Genomic DNA, 22,748 nt, shown 5'->3' with positions numbered 1-22,748 from the left:
GGAGCTTGTTCTCGGGTGTACTGTAGAGCTCTGTGGTCGTGCAATCTCGGTTACTAAGCCGGTCGCTCGCCCCTCCCTCGGCGTCACCAGTGGTTTGCCCCGCGACGCAGCGCCCGCCGGGAAAAGGCAGGGAGTGGCTGCCATGTTGGACGGAACCACCCGGCCGCACGGACGGGGGCACCCGCGGCTCCCCGTGAGTCTGTGGATTGAGCCCTGCAAGTGTGGTGCGGGGCTTCGAGCGCGCGCGTGTGATGGGCGCGCTTCCGTGGTCCCCGGTGCACACGCTTGCGCCCCCGGGGTCCCTCCGGGCGCGCTGCGAGCATCAGGGCGTGGGCGCCCCCCCTCCCCGAGCCCCGTGGATCGGCCCGCCGCACGCACATGGCCCGGCGGCAGGCGCCGCGCGGTGCGGCCTGGGAGAGTCGGAAGCGCGGCGAGGCCGGGCGAGGCGGCGGCGGCGGCCCCATGCAGGACGCGGAGAACGTGGCGGCGCCCGAGGCGGCCGAGCCCACCGGGCAGCAGCAGCAGCAGCAGCAGCAGCAGCAGGCGGCCGCTGAGCCGCCGCCGGGGGAGGAGCCGCCGCGGCCCGCGGGGCCCGGCGCGCAGGAGGCGGCGGGCGGCGAAGACGCGGAGGCCGGGCGGGAGCCCGACGTGCTGGCCAAGCCGGCCGAACCCGCGGCCGACGGGGAGGAGAGGGCGGCCTTGGCCCCCGGCTCGTCCTTGCCGCCGCCGTCTGAGGAGCCCCCCGCCCCGGCCGCGGGTGAAGCCCCGGCGGAACAGGCCGGGGACGCGGGGGCCGAGGCCCGGTCCGAGGGGGCGGGCGGGGAGGATGGCGGCGCCGACGAGCCCTCCTTCAGCGACCCCGAGGACTTCGTGGACGACGTGAGCGAGGAAGGTGAGGCGGCGCGGGGGTGGGTGGGCGGCAGGGCCGTCCCCGCGCTGCACCTGTCGTCCGGCGCGTGGGGACGGCCTTCTGGCGGCGTTTGGGTCTCCTTTCCTGTTTTGTCTCTCCGAAATAAGGCGGGGGAGGGCGGGCACCTTGGGGACAACTTGGGAGCCTCCCGTGTGCCCTGGAGCCAGGAACTTGGAGGGTGGTGATGGGCGGCAGCGCGCAAGCCGGAGCCTCGGCCGTGTGTGGCAGTTAAGGTCGAGCAAAGCGGGACGCTCCACGTGCCGCACTCTCTCGGGTGACAGTTCCTTGTCTGCAGGCCCGGGTGCCCCGAGTGACGAGCCACACCTGTCAGAGGCCTGGGACCAACTTCGTGAGGACACTTTTTGGGGTTGATGCGTGCTGTCCCTTAGAACAGGTTGTGGCAGAGTTGGGTTCCTCTGCCCCTGCTGCATGGGAGCTTCTGCCTCCAGAGAGTTCCTTCGCAGGACTGCTGAGCCTACCGCCACATTCCTGTTTGGTTCTAAGTCCCTACGTGGACCACTGTCCTCCTGTTGGCAGATGATCTTTTCAGAATTTAGTGTTGCTTTGCTTTCCTTTTTACCTTGATTCAGTTTACAGGTGTTATGTCTGCTTTTGCCCTGAGAGCTTGTCTCCTAACGACTTCTGTAGGTGGCCAAGCTCATTTGTTTTTGTTCCTTTATGTTTTTAGCCGTTTGAACTCTTCGCGCTGTGAGGACATCAGTGGATTCCTCTACATCATAGTAAAATAGAAAGATAAGCCATCTGTGAAGCAGCTCAGGCTACACCAAGAAAATAAGATGTCACATGAAGATACGGTTTTTTTTTTTTGTTGAGTATTGCGTCTGATCACACTGAGTTAGAATCAAAGAATCTCAAGTAAAAAAAACATAGGGAACTACCAGCATCGTCTACTTTTAGGCGTAATAATAAAGAGCTAGCTGTTATTGTCACTATCCTTACGGTCTATTTCATAAGAGACCGTCTGGTGACACGATGGCATGAGCAGCAGGAAAGGCTGCACATCTCGGGAACACTTGGGCTGCTGGTCCAGCTGGGGTTCCCTACCTGCAAGAAAACCTGTTCCCCGTGGTGGGGTAGGTGGCGGAGAATTTACAAGGAGGCAGTGTCACTGGGACCCGCACCACTCTCTCTTGCCCTGATAGCATTCATTTTTACTGCACCAATTTTTCTTATATTTTAAAATCTAAGTTTTGGGTTGAAAGTCCATTTTAAGCCCCTGAGTGTTTAGTCTGCAGTTGTTTTTTTAAAAAGCAGTCGTTTGAGCACAAGATTATTAACTGGGCTGTGTGACAGGATGCTGATGTGGGCACAAGCCAGCCAGGCCAAGTGACTGCCGGGAGGGCCTTTGGGGGCCCTTGTGATCCTGTTAACTTTTTGCCAGAGTGCCCCAAAAGGCCCCTGGTCCTGGGGATCCAAAACTGAGCACATCGCCAGTGTTTTTGAGGCCATCTGGTTGTGGTCAGTAGGCCAAGTACATTTTGTGTTTAATGAGAAGAACTGGCCTGCGGGGTCAGAGAGATGGCCGAAGGTATGGGTGGTGTGAAAGCAGATGGGGTCTCATGAGTCCCCTGGAGGTAACCGCAGCTCCAGCGTGTTCGTCCGGACTCCTGATTCTGAGATGTTAGACTGTTGCCCCGTTGCCTTGTTCCCGTGGTCATGGGTCATCCATTTAAATTTTCAGCTGTCTTTGATGCTCAGCCAGACAAGTGCATGACAAAGTTGGGTCTGTTTGTGTGTATTTGAGAGAGCGAGTAGGTGAGGAGAGGGAGAAGCAGACCCCCTCCCTCCCACCTCCAAACCCTGCTGAACAGGGAGCTCGACATGGGACTCAGTCCCAGGACCCTGTCCCAGGACCCTGAGATCACAACCTGAGCTGAAGGCAGATGCTTAATCAACTGAGCCACCCAGGCGCCCCCATGACGAAGTTCTTAATTCGGGATGGTTTCTTTCGGGGCCTGTCAAATATTATTTATCTTTACATTTGGTATTTAGTTTTGAGAATTGCTTTTTCCTGTTTCTCCTGGAGCCAGGTTGGGAATCAATTCGGCAAGAGTGACCAGACGCGTGGGCTGGTGATGATGAAGGAAATGTCTCTTCATTGTGCAGTTGCTGTGTTTATTCACTTACCGTATATGGGCACGTTCTTATAAACTATAGACACTTAAAGATTGTGGGAAGGAGTCCACTGTTTGTATAAAAGCTGAGCTTTTTATTGTAAACCTTGTAAATTCAGATCAGGCTAAACAGGCCATTTAATTGTATGGTAAGTGTGCTTTAAAAACAACCCATGGAGCTGACTCCAGCCTCACTGGTTGAAGGTGTCTCCCATTGCTGTGAGTCTGGTTGGCCTCTTTCCTTCTTTTTTCTCTTTGCTTGCTCTCAATTTTAACCTCTTTGAAGTTTAAGAGGTAATTTTTTTAAAGTAATGTTTTTAATATCATTTATGAAAGTATTGAAATTAATTAAAGAGTTTGTAACAGGGCTTGCTTCTTGAAATTAAAAGACTTTTCCTTTTTGAAAGACCTTTTTAACTTTTTACTACGGAAAATTTCTAGTGCAGAAGTGGAGAGAATTCGTCTTGTGGGGATGAAATGCAGCAAGGGATGTTTTCGGACATGTATCCTGTTTAGCATGTTGAAATTCTTAAGAGTAGAATTCAAAGCTTGGAGTAATAATTAGGTTCCAGGACACGTAGTACACAAGTAAAAGCCACCACCATTCCTTAGCTGTTTCAGAGTTACCTCAGACTCTCCTTTGGGCTGTATGTCCTGCTGTAGATTCATCTGACCTTGTGCTTTCATCTGTTTTAGCTCCTCATGTAGTCAGTGCTTTGCAACTTTATAGCTTTCTAGACCAGCTGACTGGGTTGAGGGTTTGTGCAGCATCGATATTAAAAAGATCTCTGATCCTCCATTTGACCGGCGAATGTCCATCTCCAGCAGCGGGTCAGGCAGTTTATTGGTGGTGGAGCCTCACGGTGCGAAGGCCTCGAGGCCAGCAGCAGGCCGCAGGCAAGACTGCGGTGGGCGAGCGCCCAGGTGGCATTGCATCTCCTGGACAGACTGCGCCCCTGCCCCTCCCACACCTGCGGTCCGTGCCCCACATGCTGCTTTTCCTGCTCCTCCCACCCCGTCCTTCTCTTTCATCCAGCCAATGGTCTCACGGAAATGAAGCAAACCTAAGATGTTAAGATTTGGGTTTTATCTTAATTTTTAAAGTAGGTGACGTGAACATAATTTTCAGTTTTGTTTTTACATTTTCAGTTTTTGAGTGTAGTTATGAAAATAACGGTTAACACATACTGTTTACTTAGTGTCCCAAGCACACTCCTAAGCATTTGTGGATTTACAGTCCGAATGGCTGGTGCCTTCTAAGCACCCTGTGAGGCGTTTCGTGGAATCAGGACACTGTCGGTAGTAAGGGCATTGCTGTCAGGAGCTTGTGAATTCTCTAATCTCCTCGCTTACAAGGCTCTTGTACGTAGTGTTGGGTCCTGTTGGGTTCGAGCTGTCTGTTTTGTCTTAACCTGAATGGGGAGAAAGTGCCTGCTGGTGGGTTTGATCCAGGGTGGGTCAGAGAAGGCTCAGCACAGGTGGTTGCTGCCCTGCTTTCCTGGAGAAAGGCCCCGTCCTCTTTGTTGGCATTAAAGTCTTTAAAAAAAAAAATTCATTTAAGATCTTGCATTATTTTCAGGAATGAATGGAGATATTGATGGACAAAGGGAGCATTAAGAGTTAAAATCTTCCTAACTTTTAAAAGTTTAAGTTTTGATTCAATTCAGGGCCTTGATTTCTTTTGTTCACAGTGAAAGCGTTTATTCATTTTTTACTTCTTGGAAATTTGTCCAACGTGCTAAACTAATGTATCAGTGTTTTGCTTGGCCCCAAAAAAGTCATTTGTCCAATCTCCCACCCATATAGAACTGCTGGGGGACATTCTTAAGGACCGGCCCCAGGAGGCCGACGGGATCGACTCCGTGATCGTGGTCGACAACGTCCCTCAGGTGGGGCCCGACCGCCTGGAGAAGCTCAAAAACGTCATCCATAAGATCTTTTCCAAGTTTGGGAAAATCACAAATGACTTTTACCCGGAGGAGGATGGAAAGACTAAAGGGTGAGTAGCGGCGGTCGGGTGGCGCCGGAACCCCCGCGGACGCACACGGTGCCCGCCTCACCTGGCGGTTCTGCTCTTTGTTGATGCCCCGCCCTCAGCTGAGGGCTCCAGACGGGCAGCAGGAGATCCGGTGGTTCTTGAATTTGGGTGTTGTGGGTGGGCTGCTGAATTCTTAAGAAATCAGAACTTGGTATTTAAGTCTTCTGCCATCAGAGCCATAATTGACACAGGAGACATCCTGGATAAAAAGGTACCAGCAGATTGAAAGGTGGCAAAATTTCAGGAAAATTTTACGTGCGGTATTTTACTGATTCTAAAATGAGCTTTTCATTTCCCCCCTCTGAAGTGGGGATACTTCTTAGAGTCGATGTGAAAGCTGTGTCACTGCCTAATTAGCAGCTTTTCCCTACTGTTACCTAAAGTAGCGCATCTGTCAAAAACGGTAGCGTGAGATAGCATCCTAGAATTTGCTTTTTAAATTCAGTGCAAGGTTTTGTGTGTTGTAAATGTGACTCTGGTTCCTTCATTTTCTGCTGTGCTGTGCTGTCCTGTCTCGCGGCTATTCTAGGAGCTGACCTTTGGCGTCTCACAGGAGCAGTCTTGCACCCCTCCTACACCTTTAGGACAGGTGTGGGCCTTTACTTGTTACATACTTCGGAGTGGAACTGGCTTGCCTAAGATGCCCATCTGCAGTCCCACGAGACAGCACCAGATTGTGCTCGGGTGGTTGTAACTGTTTCCACTCGACCAACAGAACACAAAATTCTGCTGCTCCGCAAGCTTGTGGACTTTTCTCTGTTAGAATTCCATGTCATACTGGTCTCAGAGAGTACAGGCAGCTTGTCTTTTACGGGACTGGAATGAGAAGATGATAACATTTACACTTTTTTAATTTCAGATTTTGAAACTACCTATGATAGCTTTTAAGAAATCGTTTTTTAAAAAAACTGCCAAATGCCGGTTATGCTCCTTGCATTTTCTTAGAACTCAGGTGGAAGGATAACCTCTTTCTGACCAGCAGTTGCTTGTGTTGTATGTTTTGTTATAACGAAACATCCTCTGAAAACCTTTATGATTTTGCTTTTTATAAAAGATTTATTTGTGGGGGAGGGGCAGAGGGAGAAGGGAGAAAGAGTCCCAAGCAGACTCCATGCTGACTGCATGGATCCCACGACCCTGAGATCATGACCTGAGCTGAAACCAGGAGTCTGACGCTTAGCTGACTGCACCACCCAGGTGCCCTTAAAATTTTGCTTTTAATACACAGTATCAGACTATGCATGTTCTCAGATTTTCTAATAGCTTCATTTGGAAGTTGCCATGCAATACGCTTGTATAGTCTTAAAGTGTATAGTCTCATAAGTTTTGACACGTATATATCTGTGAAACCAGTACCACGGTCAAGATAGTAAACATTTTAATTAGTTAACTGTTGTCTGATTTGTGATTGTGGCATTAGGGACTTTGGATCTTCTGTTCAGGATTTCGTATGTGTTTAAGGAACCACTCTGCCAGTGACTTGACTCCGGGGGACGTGGCAGTTAGATAGGTTACCGGCCTTGATGGTGCTTACAAGTCACATGGACGGGTCTTGGTGTGCTGAGCACAGCCCGCCTGGTCTTACAGTCTGCACTTGCGCTCTGTCTCGATTCAGCTACACGTTCCTAGAATACGCTTCTCCTGCCCACGCCTTGGACGCCGTGAAGAATGCTGATGGCTACAAGCTGGACAAGCAGCACACGTTCAGGGTCAACCTCTTCACAGACTTCGACAAGTAAGTTCCAGCTGGGTGAGAGCCTGGGCCTTCACCAGGCAGGAGAGGCTCCCCACTTCTGGGGGGCCGTGTTGGTGGCCCTTCCGGGGAGCTCTGTTCTCCAGGAACGCTGCCGCCGCGGGACTATTTCCCATCCCAGCCCCTGACACTCCTGGCCAGGAGCACCCCTCACTCACTATTCCCTCCCCTGTCTCCACCCCACCCCAAGGGGACAGGGGTGGCACCACATTGCCTGTGGCCGAGAGCCCCCAGTGTCGCTGCCCCCTTTGTAGTTGTGCTGCGTGTTGCTAATCGGTTCCTTCTTTTCTTCCAGGTATATGACCATCAGTGATGAGTGGGATATCCCAGAGAAACAGCCTTTCAAGGACTTGGTACGTGGGCGGGACCTGTACGAGGACCGGGAAGGCTGGCCAGCCCTGTGGCTTGCGGGGCTGAGCTCCTCAGGAGTCGCTGCCGCCGGCCTGAGTCGGCCAGACCTCCAGGGGCACAAGGCAGGAATACGGCTTCTTGGATGAAAGTTGATGAGACAGACTCTATCCCTTGCCTTTGGTTCTTTTTTCAGGGAAATTTACGTTACTGGCTCGAAGAGGCAGAATGCAGAGATCAGTACAGTGTCATTTTTGAGAGCGGAGACCGTACTTCCATATTCTGGAACGACGTGAAGGATCCTGTTTCTATCGAAGAGAGGGCGGTAGGTATTTGCTGCCACTTGGGGATTCCTCTCTCTCTCCATGCCAGGGGGACTGGGTACCCGAGCAGGTGGAGCGTCATGTTCTTCCAGACTGCATCCCTGAGAACAATATTCTTCATTCTTCTAGCTTTGAAACAAGCCATTAGACGTGAGGAGGCTTCTTGTGTTTTTCAGTTAAGAGTCAGAGGAGTCGATTCCTTACAGAAGGAGGGGTCTTTGTGCTGGTGTCCTGTGGTCATGTTAACACTGGTCTGACTTTTCCCGCAGAGATGGACGGAGACGTATGTGCGCTGGTCTCCCAAGGGCACCTACTTGGCCACGTTCCATCAGCGAGGCATTGCTCTTTGGGGCGGAGAGAAATTCAAACAAATCCAGAGATTCAGCCATCAGGGGGTTCAGCTCATTGACTTCTCACCTTGTGAGAGGTAAGCGGTGAGGAGAGGCAGGTGGAGTCTGTTCTCACTTCGTGCTGGCCTCTGCGCGTCATTGTACGATTTTGCAGTAATTTCAAACTAACGGAAGTTTCACAGGAGGCGTAGAAGGAGCTCGTGTGTACTCTTTACCGACGTGCCCCGCTTAGCACTATCTGGGGCTTGCTTTATTGTCTGCACAGACACACGTGACTTTGTCTTAAGCCATTGGGAGTGAGTGGAAGCTTTGTGTCTCTGTCTGCCTGTGTGCATTTCTAGGGGCAGGGAAAGCCCTTCCCTTGTCCGTGGTGCCGCCCTGACTGCAGGAGATCTAGCGCCCATCTGCTACATCTTAAGTACCATCCGGTTCCCACATTTCCCTCGGTCCAGTAATGGTTTTATAAAACTTCCGTCTCCTCAGTTCCAGGGCTAGGGCATGCTTGTGTCCTGTGCCTCTCATTTCGTTGTGACTGGCACTTCCTCACACATGAGGCGGCAGAGGTTTGGGGAGCAGGTGCAGTACCAGGAACTGGAAGGAGCACTGCCGGGGCCAGGCAGGGGCTTCCTGTCCGCGCGGCCTCGGTGCCCTGCACGCCCTCCCGCACCGCTCTTTGTGCCCCCTGCTCAGGGCTGTCCCCAAGCTGTCCTTATCGTATCCCCTCCTGTGTCCAGAAGAGTTCGGCCTCCTACCACGTGGTCTTACTTCATCGTGGGTCCTGACAGCCCCTCCTGTTCCCGGGCTCCTGAGACGCGGCTCTCCTGCACCTGCTCTGCTTTTGACTTTTTTGGTATAAAGTTTTTCTAACACCAGGAAAACTTGAGAGGACTTTAGTAACATCTCTCTGCTAAATATCTAGCTTAAAATTTTCTCGTTTTGCCGTATTTGTTTCAAAACAGTTTAGGGCAGGGGCGCCTGAGTGGCTCAGTCCGTTAAGCGTCTGCTTTCAGCTCAGGTCGTGATCTCAGGAGTCCTGGGATTGAGCCCCGCATCTGGCTTCCTGCTCAGCGGGGAGCCTGTTTTTCTCTCTCTGCCCCTCCCTCCTGCTCTGCTCTCTCTCGCTATCTCTTTCTCTCTCGAATAAATAAATAGAATCTTAAAAAAAAAAAAACAACAACAACTGTTTGGGGCATTTTGTTACAAGTGCTAGGTTCCTCTAGGAAATAGGCATCGGTCCAAGTGAAGGTGTTCATTCTCTGTGGTCACGATTCTTTCCTCCTGCTCGGCAGCCCTGACCAGTTCCCTCAGCATCTTCTAATGTCCACGCTCGCTCAGATTCCCTCTGTCCCACAGTTTCCATCGTTGGTGACTAGTTGTTCACACCCGGTCCAGCCCTAGCGCTCATGTGTGTGGTCCACCTGTCGCCCTGTGCGGCCTGCCCTTGCTGGGTGGTGCTTTGGTGGTGGCTTATGAGGAACACGGGGCTGGGGGGTGGGGGGGTGTCTGATCCTTCCTCAGGGCATCACCTAACTGGTTCCTTCCATCCTTGTGTTTCTGTAAACTGCAAGTTCTACATGACGGATGTTTCTTAGTTTTGATAAAGTCGTTTTTCTGGCGTGTATTCTTGGAGGACTCACGAATTCACAAGCGCTTGGCATCTGCTTGGTACAGAACACTTGAGCTGCTCCTTGTGAAGCAGTGTGTTAGAACCCGGTGCGCGTGGAGACTCCTGAGCTCTGTGCGCAGGTGGAGTGTGTGGGGAGGAGCCCCCACGGGCCAGCCACAGGTGCTTCCTCATGCGCACTTGTCATTTGTGTGTGTGACCTCTGTCTGCTTACAGATGGCACCTAGGCCCTCTTAGTCATCATGTCCCTGGTGCTCCGCAAGGTGCCTAACACAGGAACCCCTTGGTGAGGCAGCAGTGCGTGCTTTGTCCTGCAAATTAGTGTGAAAAGTCTTATTTTTCAGGGGCGCCTGGGTGGCTCAGTCGTTAAGCATCTGCCTTCGGCTCAGGTCGTGATCCCAGGGTCCTGGGATAGAGTCCTGCATCGGGCTCTCTGCTCAGTGGGAAGCCTGCTTCTCCCTCTCCCCTGCTTGTGTTCTCTGTTGCGCTCTCTGTTTATCAAATAAGTAAATAAAATCTTAAAAAAAAAAGTAACGTAGACCTAGACTTTTAAAGAAAAAAAAAAGAAAAGCCTGTGTTTCAGATAAGCGCCGAATCAGGCTATTTCCGTTGTTCAGCATGGTGGCGTGATATTGTTTAGCAGGTGTACAGGACAGTCTGTAGAGGGAACCTCGTGACTTGGGGGAGGTGACACCAGCCCTCATTGTTAATTAACGCACTGGGATGATAAAGGGCCTGGGGGCCCCTGGACAGGGCCTGGGCTCAGTTTCTGCCTCTCCTGCCTCGTGTTTTGAGAGGCTGGGCCGTGTGTCAGGAAAGTGAGTGGGGGCCCTGGGTATAGACAAGCCCGAGTCGGCAGAGGGAGAAGCCCCAGGCACAGAGGTTGGGCTAGATAGACGTGTGCTGGCTTTTGAGACACATGTGGCTGTTCTTTTTCCCTTTTTGTCCTAACTAAATGTCGATGAAAATCAAGTAGGAGAATTGCACCCCACTCAGCCTAGAGTGCACACATGCAGACTTCGGTTTGGAATTTGTTGGATCTTTCAGTGTCCTGATTTTGTGGAGAAACCTTTTAAGGGGGGGGGGGGTCCTTCAAAGTGCCCTGGAGCCTCAGAGGTGGCCTGCTCCATGGTCGGAGCAGGTTCTGGTGGGCGAGCATTCTCGGGAGCTGGGGTTTGGAGGCTGTGCTGGCTGTAGGAGTCTCGACTGCTTACTCTGGCAGCCCCCCCACCCCCCGCCCTGGACCTGGCGCTGTCTGGAGCGGAGTCTCGGTGGGTTCGGGTGCTCACCTCCACACGCAGCATGGTTCTTGGGGAAGGAGGGTGGGATGGTGGGCGGATTATCAACCGTGTCCCCTCTGTGACAGATACCTGGTGACATTCAGCCCTCTGATGGACACCCAGGATGACCCTCAAGCCATCATCATCTGGGACATCCTGACCGGACAGAAGAAGAGGGGTTTTCACTGTGAAAGCTCAGCCCATTGGCCTATCTTTAAGTGAGTCAACTGTGGTGGCCCGCGGAGAGCTTGCGGGGGCCTTTTCTTCTCACGACAGAGCCTGACACTTTTCTTCTTTCTCAGGTGGAGCCACGATGGTAAATTCTTTGCCAGAATGACACTCGACACTCTTAGCATCTATGAAACTCCTGTAAGTGACGTGGTTTCCTCAGTGGGGGCCTCACGCGGCAGGAGCTGCTGGGGGCATGGTGCTTCCCTTGTCCCGTTGGCAAGGGGAAGGGAAGAGCGGTGTTGTGTGTGCAGAACGGGGGGAGCTCTGTGTGCCTCTCCGCGGCTGCCCCTTTCGTGTTGCTGCCCCTGGGTTCCGGCCCCTGATTTGCTTTTGCTCCTGCCAGTGGTCCAGGACAGGAGCAAAGAGAAGTGGCCTTGGAGATGGGTGCTTTGCTGCTGCGGGTGACCTGTTTCCTTGCTGTGTGTCCCCTGCTAGGCTTACTTGCCGGGCTCATTCCAGAAACGCTGGTTTCCTTTTCGTGAAAATGTGGGTGTATTATGGAGACCGTGGTGTGGTTTAACTCCGTTGTCGCCCTTTTTATTCCGCAGTCTATGGGCCTTTTGGACAAGAAGAGCTTGAAGATCTCCGGCATAAAGTAAGTGAGCATTCTTCCCGGCGGGCGGTAGGAGCTGGGCCCCCTCCTCTAGCGCTTGGATCTTGCTCAGTGGGAGAGGACACTGGGTCCTTGCTCTGGCCACAAGCGTGGCCCAGCAGGCCCCGGCCCGGTACCACTGGCCTCTTGTTGCGACTCTGCCAGCCTCACGGCCCACGTTCCCTTCTGCACGTAGACCCTTCGTGAGGCCACAGGCTCTGTTTGTGTCCTGTTCCTGCCTTGGAACTGACACTCGGGCTGCTTTCTTTGGGGAAGACGGGGGCGGAGGGCGAAGGGCTCCACTTAGTGAGAGGCTTCCGTGAACTCTACTGACCAAGGGGGGGGGCTTAGGTGGCTCTCGGGGAATGGCCCAGGGTAGGCACACTTGGCTTACGTGCCGTCTCAACAGAGAGGTACCAGCCACGCAGGGACACGAGTGGTTCTCCTTCTGTGGTGAGTTCTCGGGCACAGGGGGGCTCACGATACGAGCTATACCAGGAACTGGTTTTCCATCACCGTCACAGGAAAGGTAGTCTTTGTGGTTCATGAGGGCACCGGGCCTTGAGGTCACTGTGGGGCAGAGCCGTTGTCCTCCCGCCGCGGGCTCCTCCGAGCTGTGCTCTTCCCTCAGCGCCCGAGAGAGCACCTGGCGTCGTCTGGGTCCCGCAGCCCAGGCTGTGGCCGTGTGGAGCCCCACCGCCCCTCGCTGGCAGAGCAAGCATGCCGACGCCCTAGGTGGCGGGGGCCAGACGGGCGGCCACCAGCTGTCAGGGAAGCGGGGCTGGTTTCCGGCCGGCGAGCCCGATCTCCGCTGCGCCCCCTTCGCCACAGCGTCCTAGCCAGTGGTCGGCTGACACTGTATTCTCTTCATTCTACAGGGACTTCTCGTGGTCTCCCGGGGGTAACATCATAGCCTTTTGGGTGCCTGAGGACAAAGATATCCCGGCCAGGGTGACCCTGATGCAGCTTCCCACCAGACAAGAGATCAGGGTTAGGAATTTGTTCAACGTGGTGGACTGCAAGCTGCACTGGCAGAAAAATGGGGATTACTTGTGTGTGAAAGTGGATAGGACCCCCAAAGGGACCCAGGTGAGTGGATAGCCCTCCTTCCAGCTCCACGCCTGCCTCCTGCTTGACAGGTATTAACGGGTTATTTGTTTGAATTGGTGGGTCATCGTCAGACCCACCGGTTACTGAAGGCGGTTAGCTGGCCTGTCCTAGCTGAAGCGCTTGTCGCCTTCCGGCTGAGGAGCAGGGTGACCCGTTCCCAAGGTTGCGAGGACGGGTCCAGGCCACCCGCCTGTCTTCTTACTGAGGGTGAAAACAAAAGTGTTTTTCTCTTAACTCCCCGTTTAAGCACAAAGAGGAGCCAGCACCCAGATTGTTTTTGTTTGTTTGCATCATTTCATATCTTATGAAATTGCCTGATCTTTTCTTTCTCGTGGAAGTATTCCTGCTCCCTGAACAAAAGATCCTACTGAGACGGAGTCCGCATGCCATGGTCCACGCCCTCGCAGAGTGCACGGTCTGGTGGCTTTTCAGGACACGCACAGACCTGTGCGGCCCTCGCCACGATCTTAACTCGAGAGTGTTTTCATCACCCAAAAAGGGAAAGCCCGCACCCCAGCGCCCCACTCCCCTGGGCTCCCGACACCTGCTACTCCACCTTCTCCCTCTCTCTAGCTTCGTCTGTCCGGGACACTTGGTGCGAATGAAGGGATACAGTGCGTGGCCTGTGGTGGCTGGCTTCCCTGACTGAGCACGTTTTCAGGGCTCACCCGAGCTGTGGCAGGTGTCTACACCTCGTTCCGGGTCAGAGCTGAGCTGCGCTCTGCTGGGTAGCTGCGCCAGCTCGCATGCTCCCGCCTGTGGGTGGACCCACATGTCATTTCCACCCTCGGGCTGTCCGGGACCGTGCAGCCTCCTGGTTTCCGTTTAACACCCGTGTCTGGAAGATCCCTGCAGGGTGCTCCCCTCCCCGTTCCTGGGCCTCGAGAGTGCTACGGAGTTTGGCGGATGAGCTGCGGCGTGTGGCCCTGAGCCTCCGTGCAGGAGTGTGGCGGGAGGGCCGGAGGGGCTCTGCTGTCCTACAGAGACTGCACCCAGGGATGCCTCTGGTGGCGCAGGATGCTGACTTGACCCTGCCGGCCTGAGTCCATCACTTAGACACTCACACGTCTTTACCAACTGCGTGCACATTCTCTTCCGTTCTGTTACGTTCTTGAGGTACGATCTTCTCATGCTCTCAGCTTCCACCATTTCACCCCCTTGTTTTCTCTCCCAAACAGGGCGTGGTCACAAATTTTGAAATTTTCCGAATGAGGGAAAAACAGGTACCTGTCGACGTGGTGGAAATGAAAGGCAAGTTCCTTGTGGTCCCTTGTGGTCTCTTGTGGTCCCTTGTGGTCGCTTGTGGTTGGCGGTCCCTGTGCGCAGCGTGCTCGGCCCGGTGCTCTGCGCTCCCCGCCTGCGCAGGTGGCCCCGGCCCTGACCACGCGTGCTGTCTGCCTCCCGGGCCCGAGCACGCGCGTCTCGATTCAGGCTGCCGTGTGGCTCGCCCGCTCCCTCTTCGCACCCCGGCCCGGCCTGCCCGGCAGAGGAGCAGGGCTCCCGTGGTTTCCCACTGAGAGACACGGGGGAATGGGTTTCCTGACGCTTGCAGCGACCGGCAGCAGAAGGGCTTTTCATGTGACAGCCGAGTTCTCGGGTGACGAGAGCTTTATTCTGGGCCTAAAACCATGTAGGCGCTCTGCCGCTGCCTCTCGGTGGGACATGGGGCCTGCATCATCGGTTGGGTTTTGTGTCGTAGTGGGTGTTCTGGTGTGCAAGGGAGAGGAGGGCAAAGTGGAGGCGGAGGACAGCGAGAGAGGGTCCAGCCTGGCCGCCCTGCACCGTTAGCCCCTGGAGGGCCGCAGCCTCCTGCACTGGGGACGGTGGTGGGCGCCAGCCAGCAGGCGCACTTCCGCGGCGTTCCCGCCGGGCCAGGATGGTCTCACCCAAGTCCCCACACCCTCGATCCTAGGCCCGCTGTGTGGTCTTTTCAATGAACTTAATTTGGGGCATTTTCTCTGGTTGAGTAGTGAAGGCTGTGCAAGAAGGTTGTTCGATCGGGAGCATTATTTCATTAAACGATGGAGGAGTGGCTTATTCTTTCGCTTGATTGCAGAAACCATCATAGCCTTTGCCTGGGAGCCAAATGGGAGTAAGTTTGCCGTGCTCCATGGGGAGGCTCCTCGGATATCCGTTTCCTTCTACCATGTGAAGAGCAACGGGAAGATTGAGCTTATTAGTAAGTAGCCTCACCCCGTTGATGGGCACACGGGAGGGAGGGCCCTCTGGAGGGTTGCTCCACATGCATGTTCCGCTGGTTCCTTTGCCTGGGAGCCGCTGCTCAGCCCGTCCGGCAGCTGTGAGGGCCCCTGTGGCTCCAGCTTTGCCCGTGGTGGCTGTGTAGGCTGTGGGCCCTTCAAGAGAGGGGTTCTGAGTGGATGCACTCTCCCTCTTGCGGCCACAGCTGTCGTCTCTGGGCTGGGGGCTCCCCATCCCCGCTGTGTTCTGCTGTGTCTGCAAGGGGCCCTCCTCGTTCCCTGGCCTCCCTTGGTGACCTGATCCCCCACCCACAGCGGGCTCCTCCAGGGCGTCCTGGGTTCTTAGCACAGAGCTCAACGTGCCGTAGGTCTTGTTGTGCAGCGTGGGGTGAACAGTTGCTTACTGCATTGTGTGGGGACTGCAGTGATGGACATGGACCATGTGTCCCTGTACCCAGAGGCTTGGGTGCTGAGCTTGTCCTGAGGGAATGCCAGGAGCTCAGCGGTGTTTGCGGGAGACCGGCTGGCTGGCCATCACGAAACCCAGCTGTGCTGTGAATTCCCTGTGACAGAGGAAATGGTTGGCACCGTTTCTGGTTAGAAAGCAGGTTTGTAAATAGTGTAGAAGTGCCTTCCAGTTCTGAAGGCTCTGGGTCGCCCACTTGGAATGTTGACCGCATGGGTCCTGCTAAGACATTCATGGCTGTTCAGGGACCTCGTAACGGTTTCTGTCCTACCTTCATCTTGGTCTGAGAATCTTGCCCAGCAGGCCACGCCGCCTTTTCCCATCTCCCTATCTCCCCTGGCCCCCGTCTGTGGATCCAATGCAGGGCCATGTCAGGCTGGGGTTCACTTTGTGCCCTTGACTGGAGACCCGAGGTTGCAGCCTGAGCAGTAACTGTCCGCTCTCTGGGGGCCCTGCGGGGACCTCGTCGAATGGAGGCAGTCCTTGTGTGGGGAGACACGGTGGCTTTTTTCCCGCAGTGGGAGAAATGTTTTTATGACCGCGGAGTTTGATAAAGGTGTTTGAGTCACTGGAAGAATGCATTTTGGGCTTTTTTGGGTCACGTGTCTCTGTATTTGGTGGGGGTGTGGGTTCCTCGCCCTCGTGTGGAGACCCCGCAAGTGTGTTTACGGTGACTCCTCTGTCCAGTTTTCCCGGAAGTAAACTGTTTTGAACATGAAGCGTTATCACAAACGGTAACATAGCTTCAGGATGTGTTCTCTCTCTTTTCTTGAAGCGTAGATCATGATTCAAACTGTACTCAGCCCAGGGGTTTTCCAAAATTGTCCTCACAGGCAGCAGGCTGGTGTGGGGTGTGTGTGAGAAAGTTCACCCACAGGGCAGCGTGAGCCTGTCGCCTGTCCTGGCTGCACCCTGCCTTCGGTGCCTTGACAAAGACTTAAACAGACACTTTCTTTGTTTCCAGAAATGTTTGATAAGCAGCAGGCAAATACCATCTTCTGGAGCCCCCAGGGACAGTTCGTCGTGTTGGCTGGCTTGAGGAGGTGGGTTTCTGCTGCCTGATGCTATCTGCTCATGGTGAGCCGCGCTCTGTGGGCCGCTCGGGCCCCATGGGTCACAGCGGTTCCTCGACACCGTGATGGAGCGTGCTTGCATGAAAGGACCGTCCCTGCTTTTTTAGTGGATGGGAATTTATTGTGTTTCCGTCTTGCCCAGACTTGAGTTGAAACCAGGTTGATGAAAGCAGTGCCCCGCGAGTGTTTTCAGTCTGGAAGATGTATGAGTGTTGGGATTTCCTCATGATTGAGCAAGACTGCTTCCTGGCAGGGCAGCGACCCTGGTATGAAACCCGCGTCCTCTTGTGGGAAGGCTGTGAGCAGACAGCCGCGAGCCGGCCTCTGCAGTGTGACCACGAGTGTGGCAGTGTTCACCCACCGTCCCAGCTGCGCATGGGAGCCTGAGGAGCCCGCACCCGCCTGTGGGTTAGCAGAACGCACTTAGAGTTGCTCGCTTTCCTGACTTCATCGGAGGCGCTTAACTATGTTTCCAGAGGGTTGGCCTCAGATAATCTGGGGCACACACTCCCCACGGCTCCATTCCCAGCAGCCTCAGGAGGTAGAGGGCTCCAGATCACTTCCTCCTCAACGGCAAGGCTCCCGAGTCCGCTCTGAAGCCTCCAAGGCGTGGGATGCCCGGAGGGTGTGCGCACTGACCCTGCTCTGTCTCCCCAGTATGAACGGCGCCTTGGCTTTTGTTGACACGTCGGACTGTACGGTCATGAACATTGCAGAGCACTACATGGCCTCCGACGTGGAGTGGGACCCCACGGGGCGCTACGTTGTCACCTCTGTATCCTGGTGGAGCCATAAGGTACGGGGCCCCTGTGTAGCTGGGTGCAGTGTGCGACCCGGCTCTGCCGGGCCTGGCGTCCCCTTCTCCCCTCCCGGGTCTCCGTGGGGTGGGCACTGTTAGTCACTCTTACGCTGCCTTGCCCGGCCGCCCCACAAAGCTCTTCGGTGGCACCCCTGAGCCAGCCAGCTTTTCCACAAGTCAGTTGGCGTTCCTTGATTTCCCTTTCCTGAGTCTGACCACGTCTTAGGCTGGCCTCAGCCTGAGTCCAGGCGCAGGAGCCGGGGAGGTTTTGACTGTGTAGTGTCTCCCCACAGTTGAGAACTCACCCACACTGGTCTCTGTGGCTCGTGGCGGGGGGAAACATGGTGCCCGCGTGTGGGGCGCCGTTCACCCGCTCTGCTCCGTGTTTTCCCAGTGCTCGAGGGGCACGAAGTCCCCACGGGCTGTTAGCACTCTCTTTCTTCCTTTTCCTGCGACAGCTCAGCGTCGTGTGGGCAGGGCCTTTTCTCTGGCGCTGCCTGGCGCGTGGTCCTGGTTCATTCGGGTTGGCTGGGTGAGTGAGTGGCACGCGGAGCCACCAGAGAGGGCTGCTCACCCGAGGGTCTGGGCCGCCCCGAGAGGATGTGAAAGTGTGTGTGTGCACACATTTCTTCAGTCTCAAACGTCCGTAAGTTGAAAAACTGAAGCAGTGCCATGCTCCGTAAGTGTGAGAGACTGTGTCCAAAGCCGGTCCATGTGGCATGTGTGTGCTGGCGTGTCTGCAGCGAGTTCCCTCGTGCGCTGCTCCCGGGCTCCTGGTGAGCTCAGCCAAGCTTTTCTTTCATGTGTAGTCAGGCTTTCTTCCGGATGGGGGTGCTGAGACTCGAACCGGCGCGTGCACACGTGCAGAGCTTAAGCCATCAAATCAGGGCGGTTCTGTGTGACGAAGCACGAGCGTGCAGGAGCTCAGACTCTGTCACCGAGCGCGGGGTCCTGAGAATAGTCTGGATGGGATGAGTGCGTGGACCACACCCGAGCGTGTGCACGGGTTCGAGTGCCGTGTGGCGCTGAAATCCTCCAGACTCAGGGCCAGTGTGAAGTGCCACAGGCTCCCGAAGTGCCGGCAGCAGCGAGAGCGCCAGTGCCGCCTCCGTTGGGAAAGGCGCCCCTGAGCACGGCAGCGCGTCTCCGGACACAGTCCGCCGTGTCCTGGCGGGGCTCCCCGGTGCAGGCCGGTAGAGTGCCCGTGCTGCGGGGCCCGTCCCGGCCGGTGCACAGCTGCGCGCCGCGCTGGACGTCACCTCCTGTCGGTCTCAGGGACCGCGTTCCTCCCGCCGCATGCAGCCGCGCCCCCCCCCCCCCCCCCCCCCCCCCCCGTGGTCTCCTAGGTGCCGACAGTGCTGCCACATGCGGGCTCTCGGAGCACGGGGACGAGCGCTTGGTCCGCTGGGCCCTGGGGCGGTACAGGTCCCAGGAGCCCACGTCCTGCCGGGAGCCGCGGCAGTGAGCAGCACTCGGGCCTCTGCCTCTCGCAGGTGGACAACGCCTACTGGCTGTGGACTTTCCAAGGACGCCTTCTGCAGAAGAACAACAAGGACCGCTTTTGCCAGTTGCTGTGGAGACCTCGGCCCCCCACGCTCCTGAGCCAGGATCAGATAAAGGTCTGGGGCTCCCGGGGCCTGGGCAGCGTGGACGCCCTGGTGGCACTGACAGAAGAGACTTCCCTTTTCTGTCACCATTCGGGGGGGTCTCGCCTGAGGAATGGAAACGGGACGTTTGGGGCACCCTTTGATGAGATGCGAGAGCACCGGGGACCCCACGGGAAGGAATAGTTCCGGCGTCGTAAACGTGGGTTTGCAGGTCATGCCCGGCTGTGTCTGTGCCCTTCTCGGACGCTTGCACGGAGTGGAGGGGATGTAAACCGGGTCGGCGGCACTGGGAGAGGGTGTCCGTGGGCTGTGCGCGGTAGCGGGACGTGGCCCCCCTGAAACCTGCAGGCCGCCCCCGGTGCGTGCTTGTGCGCGGCCACGTGCTCGCGATCCTGAGTAGGCCGTTGCATGTTGACAACTTTGAAGATGCTTTGAACGTTGAAATCTTGAGCGGTTTGTCTTTGTTTTTGTTTTCAGCAAATTAAAAAGGATCTGAAGAAATATTCTAAGATCTTTGAACAGAAAGATCGTCTGAGCCAATCCAAAGCCTCAAAGGTTAGCGTGCTCCCGGGATCGAGGAGAGGGCCAGCGTCAGGCCCGGGGGGACGGTGGCATCTGCCGCAGACGCTTGCTATGCCCCCGCTGTGTGCACAGACTGCTGGGCCCTGGCACACGTCTCCGGGTGGCCAGCCATCCAGATGTGGGGGGTCGGTCCCAGTGAAGGGAAGGAGGAGAGCACGTTTCTCCATTTCTGTCCCGAGACCCTCTCTGAATAGAGGGGTCCTCGCGGCACCCACTGCGGTGGGCGTTCCTGCCGGCCACGGTCCTGTCAGCCCCATGACTTGCCCTGACTCCACGCACAGGAACTGGTGGAGAGAAGACGCACCATGATGGAAGATTTCCGAAAATACCGGAAAATGGCCCAAGAACTCTACATGGAGCAGAAGAGTGAACGTCTGGAGTTGCGAGGAGGTAACTATTAGCTGAAGACGCGTGTTTCAGAGTCTGTGTCTGCGGAGACGTTTCACTACCCAATCGCGTGAGTTTTCTAGTCAAGTGTCTGGTGCCGTAAAGAATCTGAAATTGTCGAGGAACCGAGAGTTTCCCCCGGTTGTCTGCAGGGAATCTTGCTGTGTTCATGCCGGGCTCCCGGCTGGTGCGCGTGTGCGTGTGCTGTGTGTGCGTGCGCCGTGTCACCCTTCTCCCCCGCTCACAGGCGTGGACACGGACGAGCTGGACAGCAACGTGGAGGATTGGGAGGAGGAGACCATCGAGTTCTTCGTCACTGAGGAGATCATCCCCTTGGGCAATCAGGAGTGACCGAGTGCCGTGGTAAGACCTTTTCAGATGGGGACCAGCAGGACCCTGACAGGTCGTGTTGTCCCTCGAGTGAGGAAGTTCCCAGGTTCACATCCTCGGGGTCAGTGGGACCCTCGTGCAGGAGCCGCGGAGGGCCCGATGCACACCCTGGCTGTCAGAGCTGGGGCTCTTCCTCTGGGAACGGCAAGGCCTTGAGCCCCGGACTTAGGGCAGGGCGCCTCGCGAGTAGGGTCTGGTTGTGGATAAGACACAGGGCTGGGGAGGAGGAAGGAGGCCGGCCGCGGACCGTCTCTGGGTGTCTGGCTGGGAGAAAGCCTCAGTGTGCCCGGCAGAGCCAGGAGCCGTCAGAACCCGGTTGGTCAGGCGAGGTAGGGCACTTCCTGGGGAGGCGTGCGAGGCCCGAGTCTCGTGCCCAGGGCGGCTGGCGGGAGAGCTTGGCAGCTGGTCAGTGAGGCTCTCCGCGCTGGAGGCTGCTCCCCCGGGCCGTCTGCTCCTGCTCGTCTCGGGCATCACGTTGAAGCGGACACGGGGGGTCCCCTTCTGAGATGGTGTGGTCGGTGGCCCCTTGTCTGGGCGCGCCCTCAGGGCTCGCTGTGGCTGACGCGCCCCTTTGTTGTCAAGGCGCAGAGCGGAGAGTGAATGCCTGCTCCCTCGTTGCAGCGTCCCTGCGTTGCGTGCTGGGCCCCGGTCATCCTGCTGCAGGAAGCCTGCACGATGCCTGAAGTCTCCCCTGTGCTTTGTCTGGCTCCAGACTGTGCGCCCGGACTCCCCCATCTCCACACATTACTGTGCCTTTCACCCCTGGTCTCCACCGCAGGGGAGGATCCAAGGCACCGCTTTCAGTTTTTTCCTGTTCGGGGTTTTTAAAATCACGCCACCGGTGCTGGTTCCTCACACTCGTGCGCCACTGTGGCAGCCCCTCCCGTCCTCCTGAGGTGCACAGCCGAGCGGCCTCCTCTCGAGGACTCGTCCTGCCCTGTGCGCGCGGCCCGGCCTGGCTGTGGCCCGGGCACCGCAGGGAAGCAGCGCCCCGTGGTGTCCTGGCGCCGTTCAGGTTGTGCCGGCTTCTCTCAACGGGCTGAGCGTGGAAATAAAAGCAAACCTGTACGAAAACACTGTCTTTCTTCTGTCTTTACACGTACGTAGCTGCCTCGAGGCTGGTGCCTGTGCCCCTGCCCCCGGCTGTGGCGGCGCCCTGGGCTCAGCGCGCCCGCTGCTGCTGGCCCCCGAGGCCGACGCAGCAAGGAGGGAGGCCTCCAACCTCGTGTGGTTGTGCGTTTCCAGCTGAGCTCCGTAAAGTGAAATAGCAGCCCTGTCAGTGCAGAGAAGGTGCTTTTCAGCTTTTTTGTGTTTTACGCTCATTTCACCTGCTGGGAGAAACCCCTCTACACTTTTGCTCGGAGCCATACACACTTGACGTTGTCCGTGAGAGCTGCCACTTGAGCCACTGTCGAGTGGTTTTCCGAATACCTTTGCTCCTGAAAAGGGGGCGAACGAGTCCGTGTGACCTCAGCCCGTTATTTACAACGCCTGCGCGTCAACGCATCGGTGCCTTGTCCGCTGCCACACTTCTGTCTGTCCGGGAGCCCGACGCCTGGTGTGGGAAGCAGCGAAGCACAGGATGGGCACGCTGCAGACGCGCGGGCCTGAAATGTTCTGGGATTGGAGGATAAGCTGTCATCCGCGGGGCCCGGGCGCTCCATGACCTGCGGGGGCTGTGCTGGAGGGGTGGTCGGGCAGCCTGCTGCAGCCCGAGCCCGGCTGCGAGGCACACTTGGCACTCCATCCCTGGTTCCAGTCGCCATGCCTAGCTCCCCGTCGACACATGGGGTCCGCTGTCTCTTGCTCGCGCTCACATCCTTTAAACCTTAGCGTGCCAAGTCCTGGATTTTATGTTTGATGGTAAGAAGGAAGAGGTCCAGGTTTTGGGGTCATTTTCACAGATTTTTAACAGAGCTTTCAAAAAATTTACTTTGGACTGTTTTAAACTTGCTAGTTGTAATTGTTTTATGTAATTTGTTAATAAAAGAATTTCTTGAAAGACGTGTGCTTGTTCTGTTCTGTTCTGCTCGAGAAATGGGTTTCCCGGCCCAGGCAGAATGGCCTGACCGATCCGGCCGGGGTTGGGGTGGCCCCCGCACTCTGGCTTCTGGCTGGGGTCTCAGGGTGGACGCAGCCCCCCCTCGCCCCGCCCCGTGTGGACCTGCCATCCTGGTCCTGTCTCCAGAGAAGACTTTTGCCCGCGTGTGGGCTCTCTGGCAGCTTCCTGTGGGTCACAGGCTGGAGGCTTCGTGGAAGGGGGCCGTGGACGTCACGGTGGGCGGCGCTCTCCTCTGTTGCCCTTTGCCTCACGGTGTTTTTGCGCTCAGCACTGACCTGACACCTGGAAGAGAACATGGGCAGGAGGGGACAGCTGTGCTGACCCGGAGGGAGTCACCTGAGCTCGGCCCGCCGCCGCACGCAGCTGCAATCTCCAGGTCGGGTTTCTCAGATGTGAACTTACTGGATCTGGCTTCTGTGGGACTTTTATCAAATGTAGGATCAGCTTGTGCACGCCAGTTGTGGTTCTCATCATGAGGGCGCCCTGTTTC

At 56.2% G+C, this 22,748-nt stretch overlaps 1 protein-coding gene across 2 annotated transcripts; it reads left to right on the top strand.

The window, feature by feature from the left end:
* Window positions 1–422: 422 nt before the first annotated feature.
* EIF3B (eukaryotic translation initiation factor 3 subunit B) lies at window positions 423–21,270 on the top strand. 2 transcript variants are annotated; one of them, XM_028091867.2, is made up of 19 exons: window positions 423–892; window positions 4,852–5,044; window positions 6,699–6,818; window positions 7,132–7,189; window positions 7,381–7,509; window positions 7,777–7,934; window positions 10,848–10,979; window positions 11,064–11,130; window positions 11,541–11,587; window positions 12,463–12,673; window positions 13,873–13,945; window positions 14,751–14,873; window positions 16,323–16,401; window positions 17,089–17,227; window positions 18,724–18,849; window positions 19,315–19,392; window positions 19,701–19,809; window positions 20,054–20,169; window positions 20,818–21,270. In XM_028091867.2, the coding sequence occupies exons 1-18, from the start codon at window positions 463–465 to the stop codon at window positions 20,155–20,157; spliced, it is 2,376 nt and encodes a 791-aa protein (XP_027947668.2). In that variant the 5' UTR covers window positions 423–462; the 3' UTR covers window positions 20,158–20,169; window positions 20,818–21,270. The 2 variants fall into 2 exon arrangements, with proteins under 2 accessions (XP_027947668.2, XP_027947667.2); XM_028091866.2 differs by having other exon boundaries at window positions 20,779–21,270.
* The last annotated feature ends 1,478 nt before the right edge of the window (window positions 21,271–22,748 follow it).

The sequence above is a fragment of the Eumetopias jubatus genome, unplaced genomic scaffold, assembly GCF_037043125.1.
Source record: "Eumetopias jubatus isolate StellerSeaLion01/CBP00866 unplaced genomic scaffold, mEumJub1_p1.0 scaffold_12, whole genome shotgun sequence".
Taxonomy (NCBI): domain Eukaryota; kingdom Metazoa; phylum Chordata; class Mammalia; order Carnivora; family Otariidae; genus Eumetopias; species Eumetopias jubatus.
The sequence above is the reverse complement of the archived record's forward strand: the minus strand, read 5'-3'. Positions and strand labels throughout refer to the sequence as shown.